The sequence below is a fragment of the Stigmatopora nigra genome, chromosome 13 (genome assembly GCF_051989575.1).
Source record: "Stigmatopora nigra isolate UIUO_SnigA chromosome 13, RoL_Snig_1.1, whole genome shotgun sequence".
In the NCBI taxonomy this organism is placed as follows: Eukaryota; Metazoa; Chordata; class Actinopteri; order Syngnathiformes; family Syngnathidae; genus Stigmatopora; species Stigmatopora nigra.
In genome coordinates, this window is record NC_135520.1 from 2828086 (window position 1) to 2855802 (window position 27717).

General features: G+C 37.0%; 1 protein-coding gene across 1 annotated transcript; it reads left to right on the forward strand.

Moving 5' to 3' along the window:
• Positions 1–311: 311 nt before the first annotated feature.
• On the forward strand, positions 312–27495 carry cnksr3 (cnksr family member 3). Its single transcript, XM_077731570.1, has 26 exons — positions 312–417; positions 499–593; positions 9424–9587; positions 11347–11549; positions 12124–12211; positions 14365–14406; positions 14508–14627; positions 14698–14757; positions 15401–15469; positions 15570–15716; positions 15903–16027; positions 16218–16405; positions 16743–16829; positions 16980–17233; positions 19317–19354; positions 20712–20754; positions 23388–23441; positions 23524–23563; positions 23819–23988; positions 24484–24557; positions 24656–24727; positions 24811–24875; positions 25090–25214; positions 25704–26016; positions 26154–26344; positions 26695–27495. Exons 1-26 carry the CDS (start codon positions 413–415, stop codon positions 26893–26895), a joined length of 3033 nt encoding a protein of 1010 aa, XP_077587696.1. The 5' UTR covers positions 312–412; the 3' UTR covers positions 26896–27495.
• Positions 27496–27717: the final 222 nt, after the last annotated feature.

The following is a 27717-nucleotide window of genomic DNA, read 5'->3' on the forward strand; positions in this document are numbered from 1 at the left end:
CATTAGAATTGCACAAAACAAGGTTTAAATAATTAAATGCACAAATAAAAATAATATTAAATATTACAGAACAGGTTGAACACGCCCCTTGTTTCAAATAAAGCCGGTGAATGAAAATACACGCTCGTCACTGCGATGCTTTTAAGACACTTTGTAAACTTAACTTTCGGAACTATTTGTAATATGGTAAATTAACTGATTTGTCATATTATTAAGGAAAGCATGGCAAGAGTAAAATTAGTTTCTGTAATAGTAGTTGTGAGGATGAAACAATGTAAAAATGCGTTTTAGTCATTGTTTGTTTACATTTTTCCGAGGTGTACGTGAAGGCAGCATCGTGCAGCACATTTCCCACACACACGCACGCACGGGTCGAAGAGTAGTTGTGGGGGATTTCAACTCTACTTCGCGCATGATGTGAGTTTTTTTGTGAATGAACAGACTCGTAGATTAAAACAATAGAAAAAAAACTTATGATGAGAATGTGACTACTAACAGATTCGCCAAAGTATTTCATCAAGTGCGTGCGATTCAAGGAAGCATGGAGCCGATAACAAAGTGGACACCAATGCAAGTTGTAGACTGGATGAAAGGTAAGCTTTATTTCCTTTTGATTGCTATATTTCAGTAACTAAACTGTATTTTGTCAAATTGTTGTCTCATTATAACATTAATTTGAGAAATCGTCCTTTTCATTTGCCAGTTTCGTAGAAACTGTGACAACAACGCTCAACAATGTCACGCAATTTTGCATGTCAACTAGTGACGCGTCTTATAGTCAGCTGTTACACATTAGTAAAAGTTATGTTTTCTTATTAAATACTATTATGAATAGCAACAAATAAGCTGGAATCTATAAAAAACGTGCTTTGTATCTCAATTTGATGGCAACACACTGGCATTCAATCATTTGCAACCTGGATCTTTACTAAAAAAATACCAAGTTTCAGCCTATGTATTATTTACCCTTTTAAACTATTTCAATGCATTTAATGTATTTTAAAGCAATTTTAAAGGTCTTATCATTGCTTCCTCAAACTCAATAACCCTGATTTTTATACCTGGTCCCAGTCATCACAAAGATATTTGCAGTGTAATGTCAAATGGTATGTGAAGTATGGGTAAGAAGTATTCACACTCCCATTTGTTGTATTTGCCAAATGGACTTATAAGGAAATTGTTTTTTGTTGATTTGTTCTAACAGCCAAAACAACCTCTTTTTTTATTTCAGTACCAGGTGACACGTTGCTGCTGATTATGGTCTGCTTGAAACCAGTCTGGCAGTTTTTCAGTCATGGTTGGTAGGGGGGAAAAAGGATTGTAGAAAGGGATATTTAAGTCTGGAAAAAGCCAAGCCAGGACATGCATGGAAGGGGGGATTAGTTGACATGGGTCCCCTTGCTGTCAGTCTTTCTTAAAATGGGAATCAGAGATTGTCTTTATGGGTCTTAACAGCATCAGAAGAGGTGTACATATTATTGTTACAACTACTCATAGCCAAATGTTGGGATGTTGAACAACAGCATCAATGTGTATTTTTTCTTTTGCAACATTGTGGAAATTGTTCGACTTTATCATGCAATCAGCTAACAACCTGTCATTAAAAGTAGGGATGGCGCAATCAGGTTTTGATCCAAGTCTGAGCATTGAAGGTGGGCGGAGTTATTTGAATGTTTTTGGTTTGTTTGTTTTGTTAGCCATGTAAATTTCAAACTTGCTCTGAACAAGTGGAATTCAAACACTATTTCCAGCATTGAATAGCTTTATACATGGTTTGGATTTTGATAACTGCACAGAAATGAATTCATTGACCACAAATTTGGAAAAAAAAGGTTGCAAAAATGCCACATAATGCGACGTAATGAACGTAATGCGACCCTCGTCTTTTATATGCCGTATTTTCCGGACTATAATGCACTTTTTCACAGGATAAGCCTGCGACTTATACTCCAGTGCGGCATACATATATTTTTTTCCCTTTCCTTTTTCATTCTGTTATTTGCCACATTTACATGTAAACATTATTATTTATTTTAGTTTCCAAATCACCATATAGCCAAAACAACACTATTGATCATTTTTTATGGTCCACGAGTTGTTGCCTTGTGTGAGAAGAAAATTTGAATGAACAGCTTTAAATTCTTTATACATTTACGCTCATTTGCTTCAGTTTTTTTTCTCTGAGGTACAGTGAACCTCTTTGTATATTGAAGCAGTTGTTAATCACATCTATTGTTTGAGGAGATCAAGCAGTGGCTGGTGGTTGTTTATTACCAGTGAAAGGGCTATTGGTCCTTTTCAATTTAAACACTGTCATCTTTTGTCTCGGGGTCTGGAGATGCCCTCAAGGGTCTTTCCTCCACCAGAAGCTCTGATCTTTCAGTTTGTCTTCTGGTGTCATGTGATCAATCTGTCACAAGTTGCACATTCATAGTTTTATCAAGCAATTATTTGGTGCATATTTGATCATTTAATGAATAATAATTTGGTGTTAAAAAAATGCCATGAGTCTTTCACATGGTGCTTTACAAATTTGTTCCATTTTTCAAATATTTTAGCTAAAAGCTTTAGCTGTGAAAGATTGGCACTGCAAAAAAGTTGTTGGGCAGCTGAAGAGTTTCTCCTCAAACAAACATTTTATTTTTTTCTTTCCCTCAGTTGGTTTGTTGTTCCTCCAAGTCAACGCCTGCCAAATTTTGACAAGGCATTCCAAACATGCAAACCTGCACAACTGCAGTTTGACGCCTGTTTTTTAAACCCTTCTTTTAACAAACTTCAACTGCTTAAACTTATGAGTTAATGTCCGGATGAACTGGATGTTCTCCACTGTATACACTATATACTCAAATACAGACAGTTTAAAAAAAAAGAAGTACATTTTCCAGACAAGTGTCTATAGTTTGAAGACATACGGTCGTGTATGGCAATGAAATACAGAATTACCCATCCCCAAATAATCTGAAGCTTTCAATTCTCATTCACACCAAGTGTTGGATGTCTCTTTCCTGTTTCTCAACTCCTTGTGACATTAAAGTGCAAAAGAAGTAATTAGCTTTTCTCAGAGGTGACAAACGAGGCAAGTATACTTTGCCACCTGAAAAAATGGCAGGATTAGTTCATAGCCCGCACTTGTGAAGTACCTTCTCTTAAAACAATACTAGTCTGGGAAATGATCGATTAAGATAATTTAGTTTCTAAACACAGACATGCTAAACAGATCTGAAACTGCTATGCAATTATTCAAGGATTTTAAGGACTAATAATTTTTTTAACGGGTAAGTCATTGTTCTTTTGACATCCCTTAAAATAATGGCAACCTTTTGTCACTAACAAATTTCCAGTTACCAAGCTATTCAACACTTAGAATCAATCTATTGTTCTATTGACAGGCAGATCGCTATGTTACTTTCCTATAGAAAACAGTCTTTTGAATTCAGGGGAAAATGCTGTTAGAGGATTCCCCCCAGGGAGGGAGAAAGGGGCCTAGAGGAATTGCCTCTGCTTCCATTCTGACCTGTTTCTCACACAGCTCAGCATTCTAGGGATCTCCACCATATAGAGGGAAAGAAAGCATAAACAGTTGTAATTAGCAGAGTATATATTATGTTCTCCTTGTTAAATATTTATCACTGGCTAAAGATGTTATTCACGTTAAGCATGAAAAATGCCTTATTTGAACTGAAAACAAGCGAAACCATTTGCTTGTTAAGTGATAGGTTGATCTTGGACACTTCAAACTTGTCCCAATGAGTAAATATGCTTCAATTCTGCACCCATTGGTGGTAATTGGTGGTAAATTTGGTGGTAATAGTGGCTTATATTATTGATATAATCATTCTTATCCAAGTTTCATCAACAGGAATCATGTAATTTAAAAAAGTCTTTCAATTTTAAATGTTTCACACCGGCCTTTCGTTGCCACTTAATTAAAGAACAAGCAATACAATGACCTATTATTATTTTTATAATTTACCCCCCCTAACATTAGTTTGATATAATGTACCACTTAAAAATATATTCAATTTTTAACATCACAAATACATGGTCTTATCATTTGGTAAAAATCTGTATACATATACAACAGAATGCCTTGTACTGCATTCAATCAGATCACCATTCATTTAAATGTGTGCTTTACAATCTCTTAAGGATCTCTTAGTGAAAAGTGCCAGGAATTTTGGCTGCCGCCTGCTCTAAGAGCATTGGACTGTGAAAGGCTGTGTTTAAGCTCTGTGAATAAACGCTGTAACCTGGCGCGATTGCAAATACGGGCGACACGCCGATTGCTGAGTGAGATCCCGCCTGAACGAGTCAAGCGTATGTGTTAACTCATTCACCGCTTGATTTGTTTCAGTCAGTCACGTGATCCAAATCTTTACGATGTGGCGAATACCTCAGGCCACTGCTATGAAAAATGTACATTTGAATTGTGTGGGGGGTTTTGGATGGCCGTTTCACTGCCATACTGCAATCCAAACCCCCCTTTAGCGCACTTGCGCTTAAATGACCACGGAACGCAATCCCTTTCTGCTCCAAGGATGAACAGTCAAAACAAGTGGGGTGTGTTTTCTCCACTGTTGAAGCCACAAGTTGCCTTTATGGTCCCCTCACTGACCAAATACTCACTGAGGTCCCACCATCCACATAGAGTATAATCAAGTCAAGTCTTTTTTATATAGTGGGCAGCTTTGTGAACCCACATTTTGGCTTTAGATGGGCATTGGCTAAATTCCATATCACAGCTTGTTTAGAACATGTCCAAACTCGTCTCATTTTTCCAGTTCTAACCCCTCGAATAGACAATTTCATCCATTTGCATCTTTTTTAAAGCATCCGGTTGATATAACATACAATTTAATGCTCTAGTTTTCCTCTGATTTACAGAGGAACTATTTCAATCCATTTTTAATCACATACTGGGAAAATGTTATTGCTTAGAAGACGCATTTCACTTATGGGTTATCATGCATTTTGTTGGTGATAAATATTCTGGATATAAAGAACTATAAAACATTATAATGCAGGTATATCCTCGAATTATTATCACCACAGCTGACTGTTTTCATGACTCATAATATCGCAGATGGCTGCCAATGATTAGGCATGGTGTTTATATACTTTTTGTTTGGCGGAGACACTCACCTGTCTTTTACCGTATTTTCACTGAGTCAACATTGCATTTATCATTTATAAGAACCTGATTGGCCACCCCATAGCTGTAGGGGGAAAACAGACAGCAGGTGCTGGCAAGAGTGCAAACAACATAAAAAAAAGGAGGCGGGATGTGTCTCCATGAAGAGCGATTTCATCGTGTGCATTTAGTTTTAATTATAATGAGGTAGTCGACCACCATGCACGTTTGTGTGCATTTGACAGTCTGTTTCAGAGATTGGAATTAATCTACGTGGATTTAACATTTATAAGAGTAACCCAAAAGTGTTTAATACATTTGCTTTAGTTTGGGATTAAAGCACGGTCACATTTGTTATGTTTGAGCTCAAACAAGCCTGTGAACTTTAACCCACTCTCATCCCATCAGTCCTCGTCCATCAAGAGACCAGTCAATGCGACTTTACCTCACGTGGGAACTCATGGTTACCTCACTGACCATATGTTGTTGTCTGTTTTATTCTCACACTGACATCTGAGGTGAAAACACTTGGTTTGTTGGCAGAGGGAGGAAGCCATGTTAAGATTTGTAGATTTTTTATATATATTTGATGTGTGCTGTATTTTCTAGACTATAAATCGCACTTTTTCGTTGTTTTGCTCGACCTGCGACTTATATATTGCCTTATTATGATTTTTTTTAATATTTCAGGTTATTTACCTTTGTTACTTTACCATGTTTGTTCTTGGTTACTAATAAAATACAAAAATGCCCTTTTAAAAGTGCGACTTGTACTCCAGTACGACTTATATATACTTTTCCTTTTCTCCATTATGCATGTTGTTGTTTGTTGTGAGTTACAGTAATTGTTAAATAGTTGGTTGTAAAGTAAGTACAATAAAAAACCCAGTTGGCGAGACGTAGGTCCCATTTTACAAGTTGTTGGAAGGACCAGCCAGGTCAGTGTATACTGGCACTGTTGTTCTGTTAAGTCATGCATTAGAAGATAGCTTTGCAGTTGCAGGGACAAGCTTTTTCTTTCTAATTACAACGCACAGCCTGGCCCTGCCAGAGCCTATTGTGGCTGAGTGCTGTGAATCCCCACAATGGTGCTGCTCACTAGGGAACAATGCCTCAAATTCCTGACCATTCCCTGCAGGTTCTGAGAGCCGAGCTGACAAATAAAAACAGCAGAGTTACATTGGCTTGGCCATTGTACGCCCCGTCATGTTCCCACTGGCTACCTCAGTGGGGGTGTTGGTCCTTGTTTGTTTGTGTGCATTAGAGAACGGTTACTGGTCCCAGTGGGAGCAAAGATTGGAACGATTTGGTGGCTGGAGCATTCCTATTTTTTTGTATGACGTGTCATTGTTTTTTATTTACATGCATTTTCCTACCTTTTGTGAGCCGAGACTGAAATTTGATCTGATAAAAAGGGTAAAATATCATTGGTTGATGGAAAATGGTTGGTTAATGGTTACGTATGTATTTTTCTGTCCCTTGACTGTGACAAACATTGTCACAGATGGAGCCATGGAATAACACAATCTGCAGTTTCGGTGTGTCCTGCTGATGGGAAATGTTGAGATTATGACAAGAATAGCGCAGACGTTGGCAAGAAGAAGGCTTCTGCTGTTTACATTGCCGGAAATGTGTGCTTACACAACCATTAAGTAAGCTGCGGGTCTCCATGGCCTTCCTCAGGGTATACTGTAGTTCCACTGGAGTGTCTGTGGCCAGTGCTTTCTTACATACCCACAATCATACTCATAGTCTGTGGGCAAGGATAAGTAGACTTGTCAAATGGTATTGATTTCTAGTTGTTAACATATAGTAATTATATATCAGTGAATTAAATAAGTTAGATACTAGAGCCTGTCCCTAAGACTCCAATTGCCAATCGTTGTTGGGTAGGCTCCAGAACACTGTTACCCTAAAGAGGGTTAAACATTTGTGACCAAATAGCTTCAATAAAACCCTCAAATCCTTAAAGGAAATCATTTCAAATTGGACTTATTAAGCGCAACACATTTTAATGAATTACTGCATTTGGGCTCCAATCCAAGCAAACATTGGGGAGCTGTAAATATGAGCCCAGCTGTATATCATCTTGATTGTATTTGACATTGGTGGTGTGTGTTTATGCCTTTGCTGTTGAGTTACACCCTCTCGCTTTGGTCCGGGGACGTTGGCCAACTGGTTCACAGAGGCCATAAAATTCTGTCAAAACTCTTTCATCATGTGCAGCTTTTGAGACGCTTTCACACAGGCGCTGAATTACCTTTAACTCTTATTATTATTAGTAGTATCATAGTATCATACTCCCTTCCATACTCAACCTACAGGTAATAATTTTGTCACTTTATTTTTATTTTTCCATTTCTATTGAGCTCCTTTTAATCTTGGTGTGTTTCTTAGACCCGAGAGAGACATAAGTAGTACAATGTGACCTTTAACAAGTTATTGTTCAGCAGCTTGCCTCACGGCCTTTCTTCTGATAACAAATGGAAATATGACATAATTCCCATTGGTTTTGTTAACCCAAGATTTGTTTTCATTTATACTCCCAAGTAGCTCCTGCAGTGTTTACATTTAGTTGAACTTTATCTTCTTGCTCAAGTTCTTCTTGTAGGTTTGTGTGTGTGTATTTTTTTTGGAGCAGCTGGCCATTCAAGAGGTTAAACCCAAATTTCCTTAATGTGGTGTTCAGGAATTTCCATGCCAAGGAATGAGAAACATCTTTTCAGCCTAAGTGGAGTTGGCTTGCGTGCAGACTAATGGTTAACAAGCTCTGATGGCTTTGCCTTTGATTCTGCCGCTGTGGTTTGAGCTGTGGCTCAGGTCATAAGAGACTCATTTATTAAAGCACGTGTTATAACGTGGCGTGAAATACTATAATGCGGAATTTTTCAAACTCAATTCAATGTTTCAGACTCAACTTTGAGTTGATTCATAGCAGTTCTAAGAAGAACTCCATTAAAACATAATATTAAACCACTGAAATTAAATGTTTTGGCTAGAAGGACCCTAATGTTAAATATAATTCACTTAACCATACCAACAATGCTGATGTATTTTACTTTCTAATGTATTTTAATGGATTTGTAGCTATATATATTTAAAATTGAGTCTTGCACTTTGATATCCACATGCATTACTCATTTGATATGTCGGAAAAATATCATGATGACTAGACGACACACCTACGTATGTCGTGGGCTGTCTCGTAAATTCACGTGCAACGTTTTTAACGTTTCCACTGATCTGTCGATGTGGTTTATGTTCTTTTCTGGGGGGACAGTCAAGGTCCTCGTGACTTGAATTTCAAACTGTGGGCTACCGAATTCTACTATGGTGAAGTTGGACTGAGTTGTGAGTGAGGTTGTCTCACAGCTGACCAGTCTTTTTCAAAACAGGGCACAAGGCCATGCATCTGCAGCTGCAGCTGCCCCTCTTCTCTGTACACTCTTTCATTGGAAGAAAGATGGCGTTCTATGTACAAACACACACTATAGTAGTGAACCAAAAGAGATGAATGGGTTATTTTTTTTCATGTTTGTCTACCAAAAAGAAACATTTTATTTATGAAGATGACAGGCATTTATCATTTGAATACCAGTGTTGTTACCTTTGCTTATCCAATCATTATTTTGAATGTAATAACTGGCAATTGGCACGCACCCACACACACACTTGCGCAAATATAGGCATCCATTGTTTAACCAGCTTAACAGTCTTAGCGGTTTCAACTGTTGCTCTTTTTAGCGTGTTTATCTTGCTAAGTTATCTGTCCCCTATGCTACTCCTCTGTATATTGTGTTTATAGACTTGTACTGTCATGCAACCTACCACACAGGCACACACATGAAATATTAAACATCAAAATTCGAGCAAAGTGAATGAATCCCTTTGTTAATGCACAGTTGTGCATGGAAATTGAAGTACTCTTTACAAGGGAAATTGTAAAATTGCAAGCTGTATAAACCAAGAAGAAACATATGTGAAAGTAACATGAGAAACGTAACTTTTGGTGGTCAAAGATAAAACAAAAAAAAATAGTATAAGTCGGAAGCCTGCTTATACAATGAAAAATAGTGCGACTTATAGTTCAGAAGATACGACAGTAAACTTTAGAAAACTTAAAATATTTACAAAAAAGCTACTATGAAATAAAATATGGAGCCATAGAAATAAGTTTAAAATAACAGTAATAAGGATACATATAATGAAGTGCTATTGTTGACAGATATTGCAGTAATATTTGTTACCATCTGCTAAATGAATGATTTTTTTTTTTTTGCATTTGTGTCCAGGTTTGGATGACAGCTTGCAGCAGTATGTGGGCAACTTTGAGCGGGAGAAAATCAGTGGGGAACAGTTACTGAAAATCACTCATCAAGACTTGGAAGACCTTGGTGTTGCCAGGATTGGACACCAGGAGTTGGTGCTAGAGGCAGTTGATCTGCTTTGTGCTCTGGTTAGTACAAATTATGAACTAAAAATGTCACATGTCTAAATAGTTCTAGTCTAGAATAAATGATTCTATGGAGAACCAAAAAAGGTAGTGATGCTATAAGCCTCGCGATTTCCCAGCTCAATAAGTTATGGAATTTCCAAAACACATCAAGTTCCTCGAGGGCAACAGCAGTGTTGATTAGACATTTTGAAACTATGCGTGATTAAAGGGGCCATCAATTTTCCATGATTCATGTCGTAACAACTAACTAGATCTTCAATCTTTGTAACCTGCGGTATTTGATAGGGATTTTGTTCTATGTGTCATATTGATGTGCAATTTTTCTTTGTTCCACTAAATCATTTTCATCCCACTTACCACCACTCTAACACTCCCAACTCCCCAACTCAGAGGGAACTAACTTTTCTAGCAGATGGAATTGATTTAGAATTTTATCACTTCCTGTCCCATAAAGTCTCCGATTATAGTCCAACTGCTTTGATATACGTCAGCATTTTTTATTGTTAAAGCTTTAAGTGTATTTACGTTAAAAAGTAGAGTTTAGTTATCTTTAACTTTAAAAAAAATGCAGAAAAAGCAGTTTCACTGCTCTTCAATGACTTTCTCAGTTTATGTAAAATTATACTCTGTTTACACTACAAATGGATATCTTTGGAGTCATGTAGATAGCAATGTTATGTCTCCTAACAAGTCCACCAACATCTAAGTCATGTTCTTGTCATTATCATTCATTATCATACCTTCTGTGACATTTTACATTCTAAACGACTCAACAATACTTCTGGAAAGTACATCGCCTATTGGCCAAACTTAATGAAAATGACTAATGGCCATACATACTACAACCACATCTGGCCTACATCTCAACAGGAAAGAGAGAATCTATTCCCCACAAGCTATTGGGAGCTGTCTAGGGACAAAGAACATTCCCATTTAATTTTTACTAGACTTCAGTGACCCATAAGGTCTTTTGCACTGTCTGTGAAATCCAAAATGTTTGTGCAAGATCCCTAATGCCAGTGAAGTGCATAAACCCTCCTCCCATCCTCCCCCGAGACATTAACTCCAACCATGTGATATGCTAAGACTTATCTTTAGATGTCATATTGTACCGTAGCTTATGTATGTAAAAAAAAGTGTGTTTATTGTCCAGTCTGGCTAAATCTTATGGACTGTAACTATTGTGTTATGATAGTTATCCTTCACATCCAAAGAAACATTCATTTCCGCCATTTTTTGATCATCCCAAGTCATAATGTCAACATCACCTTTTATAGACTGCTCTTGCACTCTCGCCAAATAAACTATACTGTAATTTGGAATATAATATCAGTAATTACGTCAAATTGAGCAATGCATGAAAAAGCTAAATGTATAGTTTGTGTATGTGTATATTTATCTATTATAAAGGAATGTTTTGCTGGCAAGGGAAAGTCTATTTCACTTAAAATTCTGGATTTTTTTTCAATACCGACACAGTAAGAATAGATCTATGAACATTTAATGTCAAGTTATAAGTATGCTTCCTTCCATCCAAGCCACTAGCTACTTTTCACATGCAAAGCAGTGATAAATTAAAGGAATTCAATGACAGGAAGCAACCCCAGGCATAGGAATGCAGACTTTACTTTACAATCAGATAAAGAATGAACATCCTTAGACCACACGCTTTCCACAAAATAATAAAGCAGTCCCTTCAGCCCCAGGGAGCATCTTACTTTTTGTAATTCAATCTTTTATTCAAATTGTATCCATACAGAACTATGGTGTGGAGACGGACAACTTGAAGAACTTGGTGATGAGGATGAGAGCAGCTACCAACAATCTGCACATGGCGACATCTGAACGCAGGAAGAGTCCGGCGTATGATGGCAGCTCCTCACGCAAGCCACCCAATGACTTCCTCACGTGTGTGGTGGAACTTATTGGTGCTGCAAAGAGCTTTTTGGCTTGGCTCGACAGGTAAATTAGCAATTTCAGTAGAAAAATAATATTAAAGGAGAGATACACCAATGCATATATACAATTTAAAAGGGTACTCGGACGTTTGGTCGCCGGTCAAATGTTGACAGAAAGTTTACTGTTGAAACCAGCTCTCAAAATTATATTCATGATAGGGAGTTTAATATCTAAGAGAGATAGTTTAATATCTATGTCTTGTTTAATATGTAAGTACTGTTGAAAACGGCAGATATTTAGATATTAAATATAATTTTGAGAGCTTGTTTCAACAGTACTTAGATATTGAATAGTACTTAGATATTGAACAGTACTTAGATATTGAACAGTACTTAGATATTAAAGAGTACTTAGATATTAAACAGTATTTAGATATTAAACAGTATTTAGATATTAAACAGTACTTAGATATTAAACAGTACTTAGATATTAAACAATAGTACTTAGATATTAAACAGTACTTAGATATTAAACTCTCTCTCATGAATATAATTTTGAGAGCTGGTTTCAACAATAAATGTAATAAATAAATGTTTTTTTCTTCTTCTCCTCCTTCCCACTCTTTGTTTGCCATCAGGACTCCCCTCACAGGAATCAGTGACTTCACAACCACCAAGAACAAGATCATACAGCTGTGCCTAGAGCTCACCACCACAGTTCAACAGGTTTGCGCATTAGTTAGTAAAACAGCGTTATGTCTAACCCGCATACGCACAATACAATATTTTCCAGGGAGTGCATACCAGCCCAAGGGCACAGACATGCGGGATCAGGCAAAGTAAAGGAGAGGAGTGTTATGGGAAATGTGGTCTGACAGAAGCTCAGTCTGAACACATAATTGCAGACATTTATGTTTTGTTTTGGGGAATCTTTCCTCGACCTGCTCACTGATGGGGAGATCCCGTTTGTGCTCTTGTAGATGCATTCAACTGTCTTCAAAAATAGGAATTTGTGAATAGTAAATGTTATGGACTTTAAGGTGCATGGTGGAAGCAAAAGTTGAGATGGCAGGTGTTCTTTTGAGGAGCTTATTGCATTAAACTCAATTCCTATAGTGCACATTTCCTCACTAGTGTTGGGGATTTTAGTTCTTCGGATGATTTATTGCGGTTGCTTGGTCATGGTTCTCTAGTTGATGGTGGGAAGGGGGTGGGGAATTCCAACAATACCGTGTGAATCACAGAATATTGCGTAGAACAGTGGAAATGGAAATCTCTAAGGGCGGCATATTTTTGATTCAGTAAGGCAAAGGAGATTGGCTGGACAGTAATTCAGGGTATTCCCTGCCTGGTGACTATAGTTAGTGGAAGATGAGCAAGACTAAGGTCTTGTTGATCAGGCTGGCTCAGTAGACTGTTAAATATTAGGTAATTTGAGGAGTGGTATCTGCTTAATTCAAGATGTAAGTGACTATTTTTATTTTCCTTGAAACATTATGACTCCCACCCTATTCTACCACTTTGTATCGCATCAGTGCTCACCCTTACAAATCTGTTCTGGTGGCAGATCAAAGGCCCAAAAGGCTGTAGACAGCCATCTGATCCACTCCGGCTGTGGGGTCAAGTCCAAAACCCTGTTGGATCACTGCACTCATAGAATTGACTGTGACTTATGATCCAACTTCTGTCTACAAGGGAGACAACAACTACACTATTAACCTGGGGTTCCTAAAGACATCTAACAACACATATTTGGCATTTGTACAAACTCCAATTCAAATAATATAATTTCATGTGCAAGTGAATCCAAATTCTTTCTAAAACCCCAAGATAGTCATTTGAAAAAAAATTGGAATAAAATATGATTTTTTTTCATTTCACACCAATACATATCAGATGTATGCACCCTATAACCAGTTTTTTTGTCTATTTTGGGTTTACAAAGGCTTTTCATCTCATGTTGGAAATGTGGCAGTCACATGTACATAATTTAACCATCAAAGCAAAATCCTTTACACATAAAATCATGTATTCCATACTATATTTTGGCATGTAGAAAGGCTATAGTACTATTTATTCATGGAACAAAAGAAACAGACAGCTAAAATTAACACATCTTCAAACTTTTATAACATTTATGCATAGATTCGGACTCTCAGCATTATTTATCAAGCTTGAACAGAAGCATTTCACCTGTGTTTTGATTGGTTGGCCTTATTTGCAGTAGCTCTGTAAGAGACAGCTTTGAAAACAAGCAGACCTCCCCCAACCCAAACCAACACACACACATACACAGTCAGGGTGAACTTCTCTCCCCAACACCGTTCCTTTTGACCACAACAACCACAGTTGTCGAGGAAGGCTGTTTCCCCAGCTGTGTGCTCTTCTGGATTACATCTTTCATAAAAAAGGCTCAACAGAAGTTAAAAGTTGGCAGAAGTCAATGGTGAATATAAAGGTTGTCCTTTATATTCAGCATTGATGAACAAATGTGATCAGTTCATGCAACTGTTTATAAAATTAGATGCTCAAGTATGTCATATGGAAATTGCCTTTAAAATGGCATTAACAGTTACTATGAATGTTGGATTTAATGCTGAGTGGTGAACATTTTTTTTTAAAGTATTACCGCATAATCCACACGTTGTTTCTATATGCGTCAGAGTGGCCTTTAGGTCCCACTAGTACTTAACTAAACCACTCGGTGATTTGGGTAATTATAGCTCCTGTCATTCATATTTGGGGCATCATTTTAATGAACAAGCAGTTTATATTTGTGGCAGTACTCACTCCCTTTCTCTTCTACACCTGGAAATGTTATTATATTTTCTGCTAATTGCTCAGAATGCTAATATGTTTCTGCTTTTTATGTTTAACAGGACTACTGTGTTTATGAGATGGAAGAAAAGATACTAGAAGTTGTAAGTATTCTTGATTTCTCAATTCTTACCCATTAAGGGTTAGACAGACATTTTACAAGTTGGTATTTTTACTTATTTGATCTGTTTGGTTCTCTTTCCAGTCTAAAATTTTGAACAACATATGTGATCAGACTGTAAGAACCACTTCGGACCCCCTCATGAGCCAGTCTGCCTGCTTGGATGAAGTTCAGTTGACCAATATTAAGCTTGGTGAAGGACTGGTAAGGAATCTCATCTATCTTGGAGAAAGTATCTTTCAAAAATACATACTTTTTTCCTCTTTCTTTCTAGGGAATGTATATAAAGTCGACATATGACGGCTTACACGTCATTACTGGAACCACAGAACATGTAAGTATTAACACAACACCTCACAATTGTCTCCCACCCTCTTTTAAATTTTTATCTCACATCTCCAAGAATAAAAATAATCAACTTGGAAAACTTGTTTAGGGTTTCGAGTTACAAAGGCTGTTTATTTCCAGCATGTCGACAAACAGTTGCTTCAAAAGTCAATCCTTTTGTTAACAATGAGACATTCGGGTTGTGACTAATGCAAAAGCATCACTGTCATGAACGGGTCATTTTGCTTGTCCTAATTATGAATCACTATATGAATCATCAAGAACAGTCAAGCTGTGGCTTTTCCTTGATTCATTTGTATAACATTGAGTTTTAAATATTATATTTATAATATATTTAAATATGAAAGGTAGATCGCTTCTAATATTGTCTCAGTTCAATATAAATAAGCCATTGGTTTAAACATACTGTGTATGATCTGAACTAATTCTTAATACATTCCTTTTTACTTTACTTTGTACTTTATACTTTTAACTTTAATGATGAGTGATGAGTATGTTAATACTTTAGTCCTTATTTTCTGTTTATGTTTCATATGTACTGTTAACGGATGCACTTTTTTATATGTATCGTATCTTATGCTGACCCGGCTCATCTGTCAAATTTTTAAAGTCAATTTATTTGTTTTCAGTCTCCTGCTGACCTGAGCAGAAAAATCCACGCTGGGGATGAAGTGATTCAGGTCAATCAACAGACAGTGGTAAGAATATTAGCTGTCGTTTATGTGTATTCATATTTTGGCAATAGCACAACACAACATTGTCAGTGAACCAGTCTATGTGCCATTTATCTTTACCAAGGTGGGTTGGCAGTTGAAAAACTTGGTATTCAAACTGAGGGAGGATCCCAAAGGTGTGTTCCTCCTCTTAAAGAAGCGTCCCACAGGAACAACGGGTTTCACTCCCGCCCCTCTCAAGAACATGCGGTGGAAGCCTCCCGTACCTCAGGTACATGCTCATTATCCACCAATTACAAGCTTATTACAGTTAACAGTCCAAAGCAACAAGTCCTGACACGTCTCCCTGCAGCTCTAAAAAAAAAAGTGAATTGTTCTTGTTTTCCATCCCTCCTAAATGGCATTGTGATTCTGCGTGGGAGACAAAATAATAGTAGATTTTGCTTGTATTTTGCAGAACAATTCTTCTTTAATTCGAACCCAGTCCCCATGCAACTCAGCTAATGGATCAACCAAAAAGGAGAAACCACAGATTCTTGATTTTTACATTCCTCCACCCCCTCAGATGCCGTATACTCCAAGGTAAAAATTATCATTAATGCTTATCAATAATAATAAAAAACGTCCCCATAATGACTCTCAGAAATGACAACATGTTCCACATTGATTTCAATGATATAATGCCTGACTTTTGACGTCATCTTTCTGCCTCCTACAAACTTTGTTTTATGCTGATCAAATAATGCAAGTTTTTTTGTGCTTGTGATTACAGAGAAGAAAGAACAGACGCCTTCTCTAGTTTCAATAAAAGGTCAAAAGGCTCTGAGTCACCCAACTCCTTCCTGGACCAGGAAAGTCGGAAACGCTGTACCATTGCCGATTATGACAAACTAACCGTCGGCTGTCCAATCGAAGCAAATGTCATTCAACCCAGAATGAGGGAGCACAAGCCTTCTCGAGGTTTGTACCTTTTTCATCATACCCCAATAAATAGATTAAAAGAACTGGATTAAAAACCATGAATACTCCGTTTTTTTTAATAGATTTCTATGTATTTCTATTTCAAATTAGGTTTGCTTAATTGCATTCATTCAAAAAATACATTTAAATTTGTAACAATATATTTACACCAACATGTGGCCAACATGACCCAAAATATGATTTCCACATATTTTTTGTTGTCAATGCCATATCTGGATTATCACAATTCTCTTATTATTATAGACGCTTTCTCAACCAAAGTTGGTACATACTGGTTCAGAACATAATACCAAATCCCTTTTGTTTTGTTTTTTAGGTAAGCCTCGACCACTCTCCATGCCCGTGGATACTTGTGTTGCAATTGTCGATCCATTTGCTAAGCCATGGATGCACAACAGAAAAGGTATTAACAACATGCTTATTCCAATACTTCAATTTATAATTTTCCCTCCCTGTCACGTGCAGCCGCTTTGTTATACTTTGTACTTTTGAGCCATTTGATCGAATAGGTTAAGTTTTACATTACGGAGTCCTGACTTGTCATTCTGTCAAGGTGAGGACCTCCTGTTCAGATACCTGAGCAATGAGCGAATCCCCACCATTGCAGAGGAAGCGGCATCAGCCTCTCCGCCCACTTATGCGCCTCATGGCGAGCATCGGTTGGTCAGAGTAGAACGCCTGAAAGGGAACCGCTATTACTCCAACTCGGATCTCCACAACAGCGCCACCATCCCTTACCAGGAAGACCTGAAGAAAACCCCCACAGCTGCGGCTTCCAAGCGCACAACAGCCGAACGTTCGCTACTGGTCAGTTGGATCACGAGACTTAAACTGTTGACTCACTGATGAGTCGCTTCAGTTTTGGGCCTTCTTGTTGCCCTTTCTTTCCTTGGTGCCTTTTTAATTTTTTTCATTTTGTCCAGCTTTTTTTTTCTTTTTTGGGCAGTGAATCTCTTGCACTCTCTTGCCAACTTTGTTTTCCTGGTGTTGACTACTACTACTACTACCAACTACTACTCATCCACCAACCCCGCTTTTGTAGTACTATGCTTACTACATATCATCCCTTCTGTTTAACGCAGATTAAGTCTTATTTTAGCCTGGAGGAGACGTTTGTTCAGATTTTGTGAACAACAATGCATTTATTAAGTTATCTTTGGTTGGTCATTTTTTTAAATATCTGTCCTCTACTCACATATAGTTGTGTAAATACTAAAGTTGTCCTGATCACATATTTTTCCACCCTAGTTGTTTTCACTTGATTGTGAAGATCTGCCTATACCAAGTACCAATCTAATTAATTTGTTACAAAATATACGTATATTATTGTTTCCCATGGCAATATACTTTCCCATTTTTGTTGCAATTCGAAAAAATATGCAAAATCAAATCTTTTTCGCTTGATTTTGATCTTTTAAAAAAATTTGCGTACTACAAAAGATACATTTTTGTTTCTTGAGAATATCCTTGTACAACTTCTTATACACTGTAGCCCTTAAACGCGCAAAAAAATCCTTAAAAATGGATTTTTACCTGATTTCGATCTTCAAAAAATGACATGCTCGTATTTCCGATCACACGAATCATAGACATGGTTTGCTTTTCGATTTGTTTCATGATTTACTACCCTTTATATCGTCAACCTCTACTGATGGTTGCCCTTGTGAGCTATGCACATCCTCGACAAAGTTTTGTTCTGTCAATTGAAAAGAAATCGCTACGTCAGTTGCTAAAAGAATGCTTTCATGGCTGTCACTAACGCATTTGTTTGCCATTCAACTAAGCCCAGCCCTCAGTGACGTCTTATAGTCCCTCTAATCCGTTAACTCCGCAGTTACCCAACTCAAAAAGCCCATAAGTTTAACCTATTAACTTTAAGTTAGGCTGCTACTCTGTGTAACCTGTTCAATACTGCAGCTCACACCAAGTATTGTTTAAAAAGACTACTAAGAAGCAATCTTCCCTCTAATTTTTCGTTTACTGCGCGCCATATGATTGCTGCTGCGCAGAGAAGACGAGAATAGTACGCAATTGCTTAGAGGGAACATTTCTGAGAAGACATGTTGGCTTTTTTGCTATAAATGCCTTTATTTTTTTTGTAAAAAATTGCATCGCTTCATTAAAAAGTACAGTTTGTTTCAGTCACCTTTCGTATTGTCTTCATTTGACCAGGGAGTGTTCATTTACTGCTTTAGCCGTAACGACTAACACATTTTCTGCTCATTTAACTGGTAGATTTAGTTCAAACAATCTTTTTCTTTTTAATGAACTAATGTTCACCTTTTTGAAGCATGTGGCGTACGTAACAAGATAGGTAATGTCAAGGTAACTACCCTCTTGGAGTGTGTTGGTTTGTGTGGCATGATGATGCTTATGAATGCACCTTTAAAGTCCAGCTGGTGGACCATCTGCTCAGAGCAGTTTCCCCCCAAAAAGGAGCTCCTATTTCAACACATAGTACGCTGTCCTTTAAAACGTTTAAAGGGTGACATGGTTTGGTGCATTTTGGCCATTTTTGTGGTTTATAATGAACTCTCACCTTAGTTTTAGCTTCCTGCTGCATGTTTTCTCATCTGCACCCTCCTTTTAAACTCATTTCCAACTATATCTTCAATGTTGGCATAAGGTTTGCTTAAATATTAACCATACTCCTTTTAACACAATAAATATGCTAACCACAAACTCTTATGCCTTTTTACAACATAAATTACTGCATTTACATTCACTGTATTTTTTATTTATTTTTTTAATCTATATTATCAGTATTTTGAACATTAATGCATCACCCAAGTTACTTAAATACAATTATTACAATGAGTAAAACTAGTATTTCTACACGTTTATGTATTTGAAATGCAAAATAATGCATGGCTTTTTTTATGTATCACAGGGACCTGACTGGCACTCTAGCAGGGACTTCCTCAACCGGTAAGTTTTTTTTTGTCCAATTTCTTAGACACGTTAATGCAACATTGAGCCGGTAGATGTAATTGAGAAAATAAGAAGCTTGCCAAGTGCCGTTTTCCTTCATCAGACTGGGTGGCAGCCTGTGGAATGGCTTTTATAAAAACCAACCATGGAATCAGTGGGTGGGCTGCTTTTACCACGTGGATTTTAGACAGGTGGTGAAAGCAGTGGATTGGCACGTTATTAGAGGTCTTCAAATTATTGAGTAGAAAGTCAAGTTTTTGTTTTTTTAAGTGTTTTTTTCCATGTAAATTATTGAGAAATGTTGCTAAGAAATGATAACCATGTGAAATTCAATTTAAGATTCAAATCTGGCTATTTGTTGTTGTTTTTTTAACCATTTCCTTGCTATTCCATCCAAAACAATGCATCAGAAAACTCCAATTTTAATCAGCTATCACAACCTGAATTGATATTTTCTAGCTTTATAGTACTCTGGTAGCTAGTATATGTTGACAGAATTTGGCAATAAGAGAATAGAAAAGGCATAGTTTTTATATTTATTTATATATATTCATATGCATTGTCAGATTTAACAGCAAAATCATCTGTGTGTCATAGAGAACTATTTTTTTTGTCTAAAGAGAGTTTTGGAAGCATCTAGTCCTTGATTGACAGATGGCGAAATATTCGGCTTAGTCTTTTCCTCCGGATTTTGTCATCACCGCCCCCCCCCTGTCCCTCCTCTGCTCGCGGAGGTGCGACTCCCCACGTTAACGTCGTGATTGATGACTCAAGTCGGCTGCCCACCGCTTTGCTTCTCATTTTAGGAGTAAAAACATCACAGCCAATTTGTCGCCTGCTCCATCACAACACTCCACTCCATATTTACAATAAATAGATGGACGTGTCACTAATCGCTTGACTCATTACCGTGGGAGTAGGCTTTTGCAGTCCGGGGAATATGATTGACACGGGTGTAAGTAAACCATGTAAAAGGACACACACAAAATAGTAAACTTAAGCATAGGGGGTTGTGTTTCAATCAATGGGAAAAGGGTGAAAGCATAGAAAACTGACAAGTAGCAAAAAATAAATAAATGGATGTTTTTGGTGCCCGAAAATTGCTGGGTGAGGCTCGTCTGGGGTGAGCTGAGTATTTTCAACTTTAGAATACACGTTGCTGTGGCAGTTTCCCGAATGCTTCATCGCGATTGCTGGTACCAAGCAACCACATTCCAAGCCATTGAACATTTTCCATGTCATCATAACTAGCTCACAATCAATTTTGTTGGTCATGAGAAATTGTATGTGTTTAAATAAGATGTATATTAAGTACTTGTTCAAGTATTTAAACTTCTTTTATTTGCTTTTGCAGGTATAATCAACCAAATATACGCTCCTGGTCATTTTCTCAAGCTGTAAGTACACTTTTTTCTTTTCTCATTGTTTATTATTATTTTTCAACATTGAAATGAATTTATGCACCTAAATTCTGCCAATCTGATAAAGTCAATGATTCCGAAGACGTTATGCATACTTCATTGGCTCATTAAAAAACAGATTAACAAAATGTTAACCTTAAATACTCGTGCTTTTAACGTTTTTGGGTATCAAGCTCTCACACCACTGCATTTTGTGACTATAATAACAGTCATGTGAAATAAGAGCCCTCCCCATAGTGGCAGTGGAGGCCTTCAAAGGAAGCCAAAGTGAGCAAACGACATTGTGATATCATCACGACCCTGCCGCCACCCCTCCCTGCATTTACACATTCCCCTTTCTCCAGAAGAATAGCCGCTCTGTCAGCCCCCTTTCAGTCACACACACTCGGTTTCAGGTCAGGAAGGGTGTGGAGTGGGGAGTGGGGTACATTAGATAAGTGCCGTGACACTTTCCAGCGTGAATCGTGATGGGAGATTGAGCCCTACATTAGTGTAGTGTGTGACCAATGGGAATGCTTTTTAGTCCTCTCCAAACTCGGCAGCACATAAAACCCAGTGTATGGAAAGATGGGAATTGTGAAGGCAAGAAGAAATGAGGAAGCTTTGTCTATTCGAAACCAGCTCTATTTGGGTTTAAGGTCAAGTTCAGTTTAATATGATGTAGGATTGCTATTGATTTGTGACTCTTGGGTGGATGGAAAGTGGAACCATGAGTCGAAATGGGAAAACAGGGCTGTGTTTTGGGGCAGCCTTTTAAAATGTGCTTATGGAATTTAACAGGGAGAAGACTTAATATGTTATTTAGCAATCACATGACTTCTTGACCCAGTTTGCATGTCGTCCGGATACTGGCTATATTCCCAAAACATGTACACTTGGTGCTGAACTCTAAATTGTGCACAGTGTAAAAATGCATTTATTTATTGATTACACAGATCCAAATGAGAAAAATAGCTGTAGAAATTGAGAAATGATGTCATTTCTCTTCTCCTTGCAAGCCTTTTAATGTATTTTAATGCACATTTTTCTTCCTTATCAAGATGATATCATTAAAGTGCAATTAATATAAGATATATTGTAGTTATTTTGCATTATATGCATTTTTATTTGACCAAAATACTAACTTTTCTTTTGAAAGTATTATTTTGACATTACGTCGCATGTGTTAAATTGCAGTGACGTCTAGTGGTGAATAGTCGTAACAAAAATAGTCTTATTCCAACGTGAAGGACAGAATCCCTGCTTGAAATTATCCTGATTGTTAATTTACTTGTTTTAACGAGGCTTTTCCGACATGATCGTGCAAGTTTGGTTAAACTTTAAGCACACTTTTCAGGCTACTTTGCTGTCTTTAAGTATGTGGTGGCAGGTATGTTATTTACAATACTTTATTAAATAACATTTGTGCATTGATTTTAAAACAGATTTAATCAAATAAATAGGGCAATATTTCAATATTTAACAATAACTGGACTTTAAATTTAGTTGCACTACTGACAGTTTTTAAACTATGTAAAATATGTACTTTTAAAGTGAGAATTGATTTGATTTTGTTGAAGGAAAATAGATCCAAAGTAAATAAAAGTGTATTTTTTCCTTATAAGTAACAATTAGTGAACGATTTGATGAAAATATATATTTTTTTAAATATTGTGGGGGAAAAAAACTGCAATTTTCCATATATTTGGTCCAGTAACAATGAAATCAACTTGAAATGGCTTGAACAAAACCAACAGGAAACATTTTGACATTTATATGTAATATTTTACGTTTTTTTGTCTCCTACTAGCGGTCTAAGTATCACTTGTTGTTCCCCTACCCGGAAAGGATGCATAACTGCTTTTGTTGAGCAACATATCACACTCAAGTTTAGTGTACTCACTGTTAAAATCTTTTTAATTTCACATTAGACAAATATTTGATCTATGGAGCATTTTTAAAAGGTAGGACTCACATTGTTGTTGTCATTTTGCTTCTTGTTTGAATAATTATGATATTTTATTGAATATTTATTGATTTATTTAGTTGAAAAATCATTTTACAGACTGTGTTGTTGACTTATAGAGAGGTCAATGACAGGGTGATGATTGCCTTTTAATGTTTTCATAGGAGAATATTAGGCCTATTTATTTGTGAGTTTTATGTGGTATGTTAAATATTCTTTGTAACTTTTAAATAAGGAACTTAAGTTTGCAGAGGAAGTGAGTCAAGTGGGTGCTTTGCTTTCCCAATATGTCGTTCATTGGCCGGTAAATCCATTATTTTGTCAAGAGTGACTTTTTAATTTCTCTCTTTTGAATGATATTAACTTTTTTTGAATTTGAATTAGAATTGTCAACCATTATATCCCTTTTTATGTTCTGTGATATGCATAAAGTGCACTAATAGAGTGGAATTAGTATTATTATTCATCTTTTTATGGGGAATTTATCATCTTTTTTGTAATATACACAACAGCATTCACTTTCTGTGGAGTGTGCTATCTTGTATACATATTTTTTTATTCTAGGGCTATTTGATAGCTATCTGCCTATTAATTAGTAAAGCATTAGATTACTAACCATTTTTTTCATGATATACAAAGTGTTTTTTGTCTTTATTTGTAACAGGCTGCCTTCCCCATATCTGTGTCACCTTCAATGGCTGCTGATGATTACAACCCTGTGAGTAATTCTTTTAAAGTATTTTTTTATACTGTTAGTCTTCTTTAATTCACCAGTTTTATTTATTTTTTTGCTCTTAAAGGTTTCCCTGCGACACAAGTCCAAGAAGAAGAGCCGAGGAGGTAAGACCTACCATCAAATCTACATTAACAGGCCTATAAACTAGAACTTAGTAATTATTTGTAGCTCACAAAAGTTGTTTTTTAATAATATTAACATATGTTGAGTCATTTGAAATGAGTCAATGGATGTGGACAAGTTTTAGATAAATGTCTGTATGCACAATAAGGTCCTATTCTAAGTTAAGAGGAGTGGAAAATGTGCACCTTGTTTAACTGTGTGCTTATGTCTGTGGTTTTTGTTTGCACGTGTTACAGGCAATGGTGTGATGAGCAGGCGGAGGGTGTCAGTCAAAGAGCTGGGTCAACCAGACCACCAGGGTTGGTTGTACAAGAAGAAAGAGAGCAAGGGTTTCCTGGGTTTCAAATGGAAGAAGTTTTGGTTCGTTCTAAAGAAGACTGCTTTATATTGGTACACAAACCAACTGGTGAGATTACTGTTAGAATTTTCTATCTAGCATTGAATTTCATAATTCTATGCAGTTTTGTGAACTCAAGGTTAATGGGATGCAATGTAAACTAAATAAAATAAATGAAACAAATCAGATGTGGGCAATGTTCCCCTTTAATTTTGGGTGAAAAAAAGTAAAATAAATACAAAATATTTTTTTGTTTTAAAAGTTTGGATTTTATTTACTGCACACCATTTGATTGCTGCTGCGCAGAGGAGACGAGAGTAGTGCACGATTGGATGTGGCTCTATCATGTCATAGTTGGAATCGATGCAAGTACATTTCACATATATGTGTCTCATCCTCAGTGATGACTCACACCCACACAGTTGTATGCTAGAACTTAAATTGGCGTCAGAAATGTCACACTGCGAGAGGAAATAGAAGAAGTAGCACCATGTCAGGAACTGGCTTGAAGTCGTTGGTTCATCTTGTTTCCGGGCTCACTGTTTTTAAACATTTGCTTTGCAGGCGGAGAAAGCAGAAGGCTACATTGACCTCACCAACTTTATGATTGACCGCGCTATAGAGTGCAAAAAGAAACAGTAAGTATACATATGGCTAAAATAATATTCAATATTCTCTGGTAGCAAGTCATTTATTCCGTAGGCAATATTAATGCTATTTTTATTTTTGTGTACAGTGCATTCAAAGCCTGCCACCCTCAAGTCATGATGTTTTATTTTGCTGCTGAGAATCACGAAGAAATGAATTTGTAAGTAGCAACCAATGCAATGTTGCATGGAAGAAAATATAAGTCAAATAAAATGAAATGTTTTCATGATTTATGTATTCCAGATGGTTGAATAAACTCGGGCTGGCCTCCATTCATTATGAGCCCACGGAGCAAAACATGGCAGCTGGTGAGCTTTTGGAGAAAACTTGCTTATATATGTAATTTTTATATGTATATACTATCTTGCAACCTGGGTTATATTTTGTGTAACATGCTTATCTATTTATTATATATTTTATTTAGGTCTACAATGTATTTTTCTGTGTCTGTGCACCCCTGGTATATACCATCTATACGTGTTTATCCATATAATGACAGTACATTGTGCATGTGTGTTTTAGAGTGCTATAGTGAGGCAAGTGACCATGAAGAAGCAGAAACCACAGATATACCTCCACCACCCTACTATGAACAGTCCCTGCGGGACAACGTGACTCCACCTGATCCTCCTGGTAGCACACATCAGGTCAGTGCAATGGTTTCTAATGCACATGTGTCAAAGTGGCGGCCCGGGGGCCAAATCTGGCTCGCTGCATCATTTTATGTGGCTCGGGAAAGTAAATCATGAGTGCTGACTTTCTGTTTTAGGATCAAATTAAAATGAAGAGTATAGATGTATATTACATGTCCTGATTTACCCCCTTTTAAATCAATAATTGTCATTTTTTAATCATTTTTCTGTGTTTTTAGTTGAAAAATCATTTTGTAAAATCTAAAAATATATATTAAAAAAATCTAAAATAAACCTTGTTTTAGATCTATAGAAAACTGAATATTCAGGGCTTTTAATCCAGTTCTTTTAATCCATTTATACAAAAAAAATGAAATATTATATCTAATAGCTGTATCCAATGTGGAAATGTTTCCCACTGGACAATTTATGAATAACTTTATATAATTTTAGCACAAAAACTTGTTCACAGTAGTCATTTTTCCCATATAATTGTTCTCACAGGGCACTCTCCCTCCACCATACTCCTCATCAAGCGAAGCAAACGGCTCACATTCTTCACCCCGAAGTACCATGACATCCCAGAGTTCATCCGCCTCATCTCTCTCCAAACAACGTCAATCCTGGTTGGACTTGGTGGCCCAGGTGTCACCCCCCACCGAAGCCCCAGTGGTTTGCTCAGTCCAAGTGCAATTGCACCAACATCCACCCGAAGTTGAAGAAGCACCAGAGAGCTCAACTCTTCTTCAATTGTGCCAAACAACATCCGATTTTGAAGGGGCAGCGCAGATGGAGGCATTAAATGTTGTTGGAAAAGGTATGTAAATAATTGCATTCATCCCTAATGTCAAAAGTTGAAAATTAATGAGAAATTAGCTTTGGATGCAGTAAAAAAACAATACTTCCAATTGGTTTAAGGCATATAACCATGATTTTTTGTGACTGTTACTACAGGTGAACACTGCAATAGTGCGGATGAGATGGAGAAACTGTATATTCACCTGAAGGAAGCCAGTTTATCCCCCATTGGTGACCGCAAACCGTCCACCAAACGGGAATTTCGGGCCTCCTTTGTTAAACGTTGCAAAGACCATGCTGTCAACGATAAACTGCATCTTATCAGGGCATTGAACAGTACATTAAAGGTATGTCATTTCCCATACAGGGTATTTTATAACAAAAACATATTTTCTCCATGCATTTTTTTTATGGTGAGGTACATTTGTTTAAAGCAGGGGTAGGGAACCTATGGCTCGGGAGCCACATATGGCTCTTTTGATGCGTGTATATGGCTCTCCACTAACCTGTGAGGTAAACTATGGTAACTGCTAGTGAGAAAGTGCAGCAGTAGGAGCGTTACTTTTGTATTATGGCATTGACACTACCCCCAGCGCCTTATAATCATTTTTTTTTTCATTACAGTCTTTTGCATGGATTTTCTCATTGATACTCATTGATTAGCAACAACGTAAAAATCGTATTTGTGTCATTTCAGTCAAAACAGGCAGACCTACAGGCACTTGAACTGGTGCTTTCGCAACCTGAGCTGAATTCAGCCAAGTTCAGAGAATGGAAGGAGGCCAATGGGCCTTTGGTGCAAGAGATCTGTGTTCCAAATGATCAACTGGTGGAGACAGAAACCTCCCAAGATGCAACAGTGTCCAGTACAGATCCTGTGGCTGAAACCAGTCTATAAATGCTCGTCGTGTCTACTGATTCTGACTTTTGGTCACATGCACGCACTGCTGTCAAATTGAGACTACTGTGGACTTCCTCAACTAGAAAAAGGATCATGAAAACCCTCTTTTTTGGGGGCTTTCTCATAAATAGAGTCTTTTTACCCAGTTTTTTTCTAACCAAGCAAACCACATGACTATGTGAATCCCTTTATAGTATTACTTTTGGCATTTTATTTGCTGTTTACAGTACTTTGTTGTCAGTTTTGTTTCCAGAAAGAAGTATGTTGCATTGCTTTCTACGTGGAAGCTATTGTTCTTTTTATTTTTTGTATGTTTTGATTTTTTTTTTGTTTACAGCATCTTTTATTTTGTTTCTTATTGGTGCCATGCACCTTCAAAAGGCTAGTAGTACATTTTCTTTTCTTTTCAGAATTACAGTCTGCACTAAAGTGAATGTGTGTCGAAGTTTTTGCATTTAAGAGATTGGACATTTTACACAATTTAAAGCAGAACATTGTGTCTTACAGTGTAATTTAAATGGCAAGTTTTCTTGTGTATAAGTATATTGCTCAGTTTCATTGTGCTACAAAGTTAACCAAATAAAAAAGTTAAACAGATCAGAAATTTGCAGTTGTAGATGCACCAAATTTGGTCTTTTTCTTCTTTTTGATGGATTTTGGACCCCTGAAATTTGACATAATGGGACTTTAACATATGTGGCTGCAACATTTTGTTTTATTGATGAGTGATATCTGCATGCATTCATGCTGATAAACGTTAGTGCAACTGAGATATTTTTCTGCATTCATGCGGAAAGACGGAGGCGTTGTAGTTCCACC

Bases quoted from the DNA above. Each gene is read 5' to 3' on its own strand.
- cnksr3 (XM_077731570.1), top strand. The intron at 14,758-15,400 runs GTAAGTATTAAC...ATTTGTTTTCAG, and splicing joins TTACTGGAACCACAGAACAT to TCTCCTGCTGACCTGAGCAG. The intron at 26,345-26,694 runs GTATGTCATTTC...GTGTCATTTCAG, and splicing joins CATTGAACAGTACATTAAAG to TCAAAACAGGCAGACCTACA.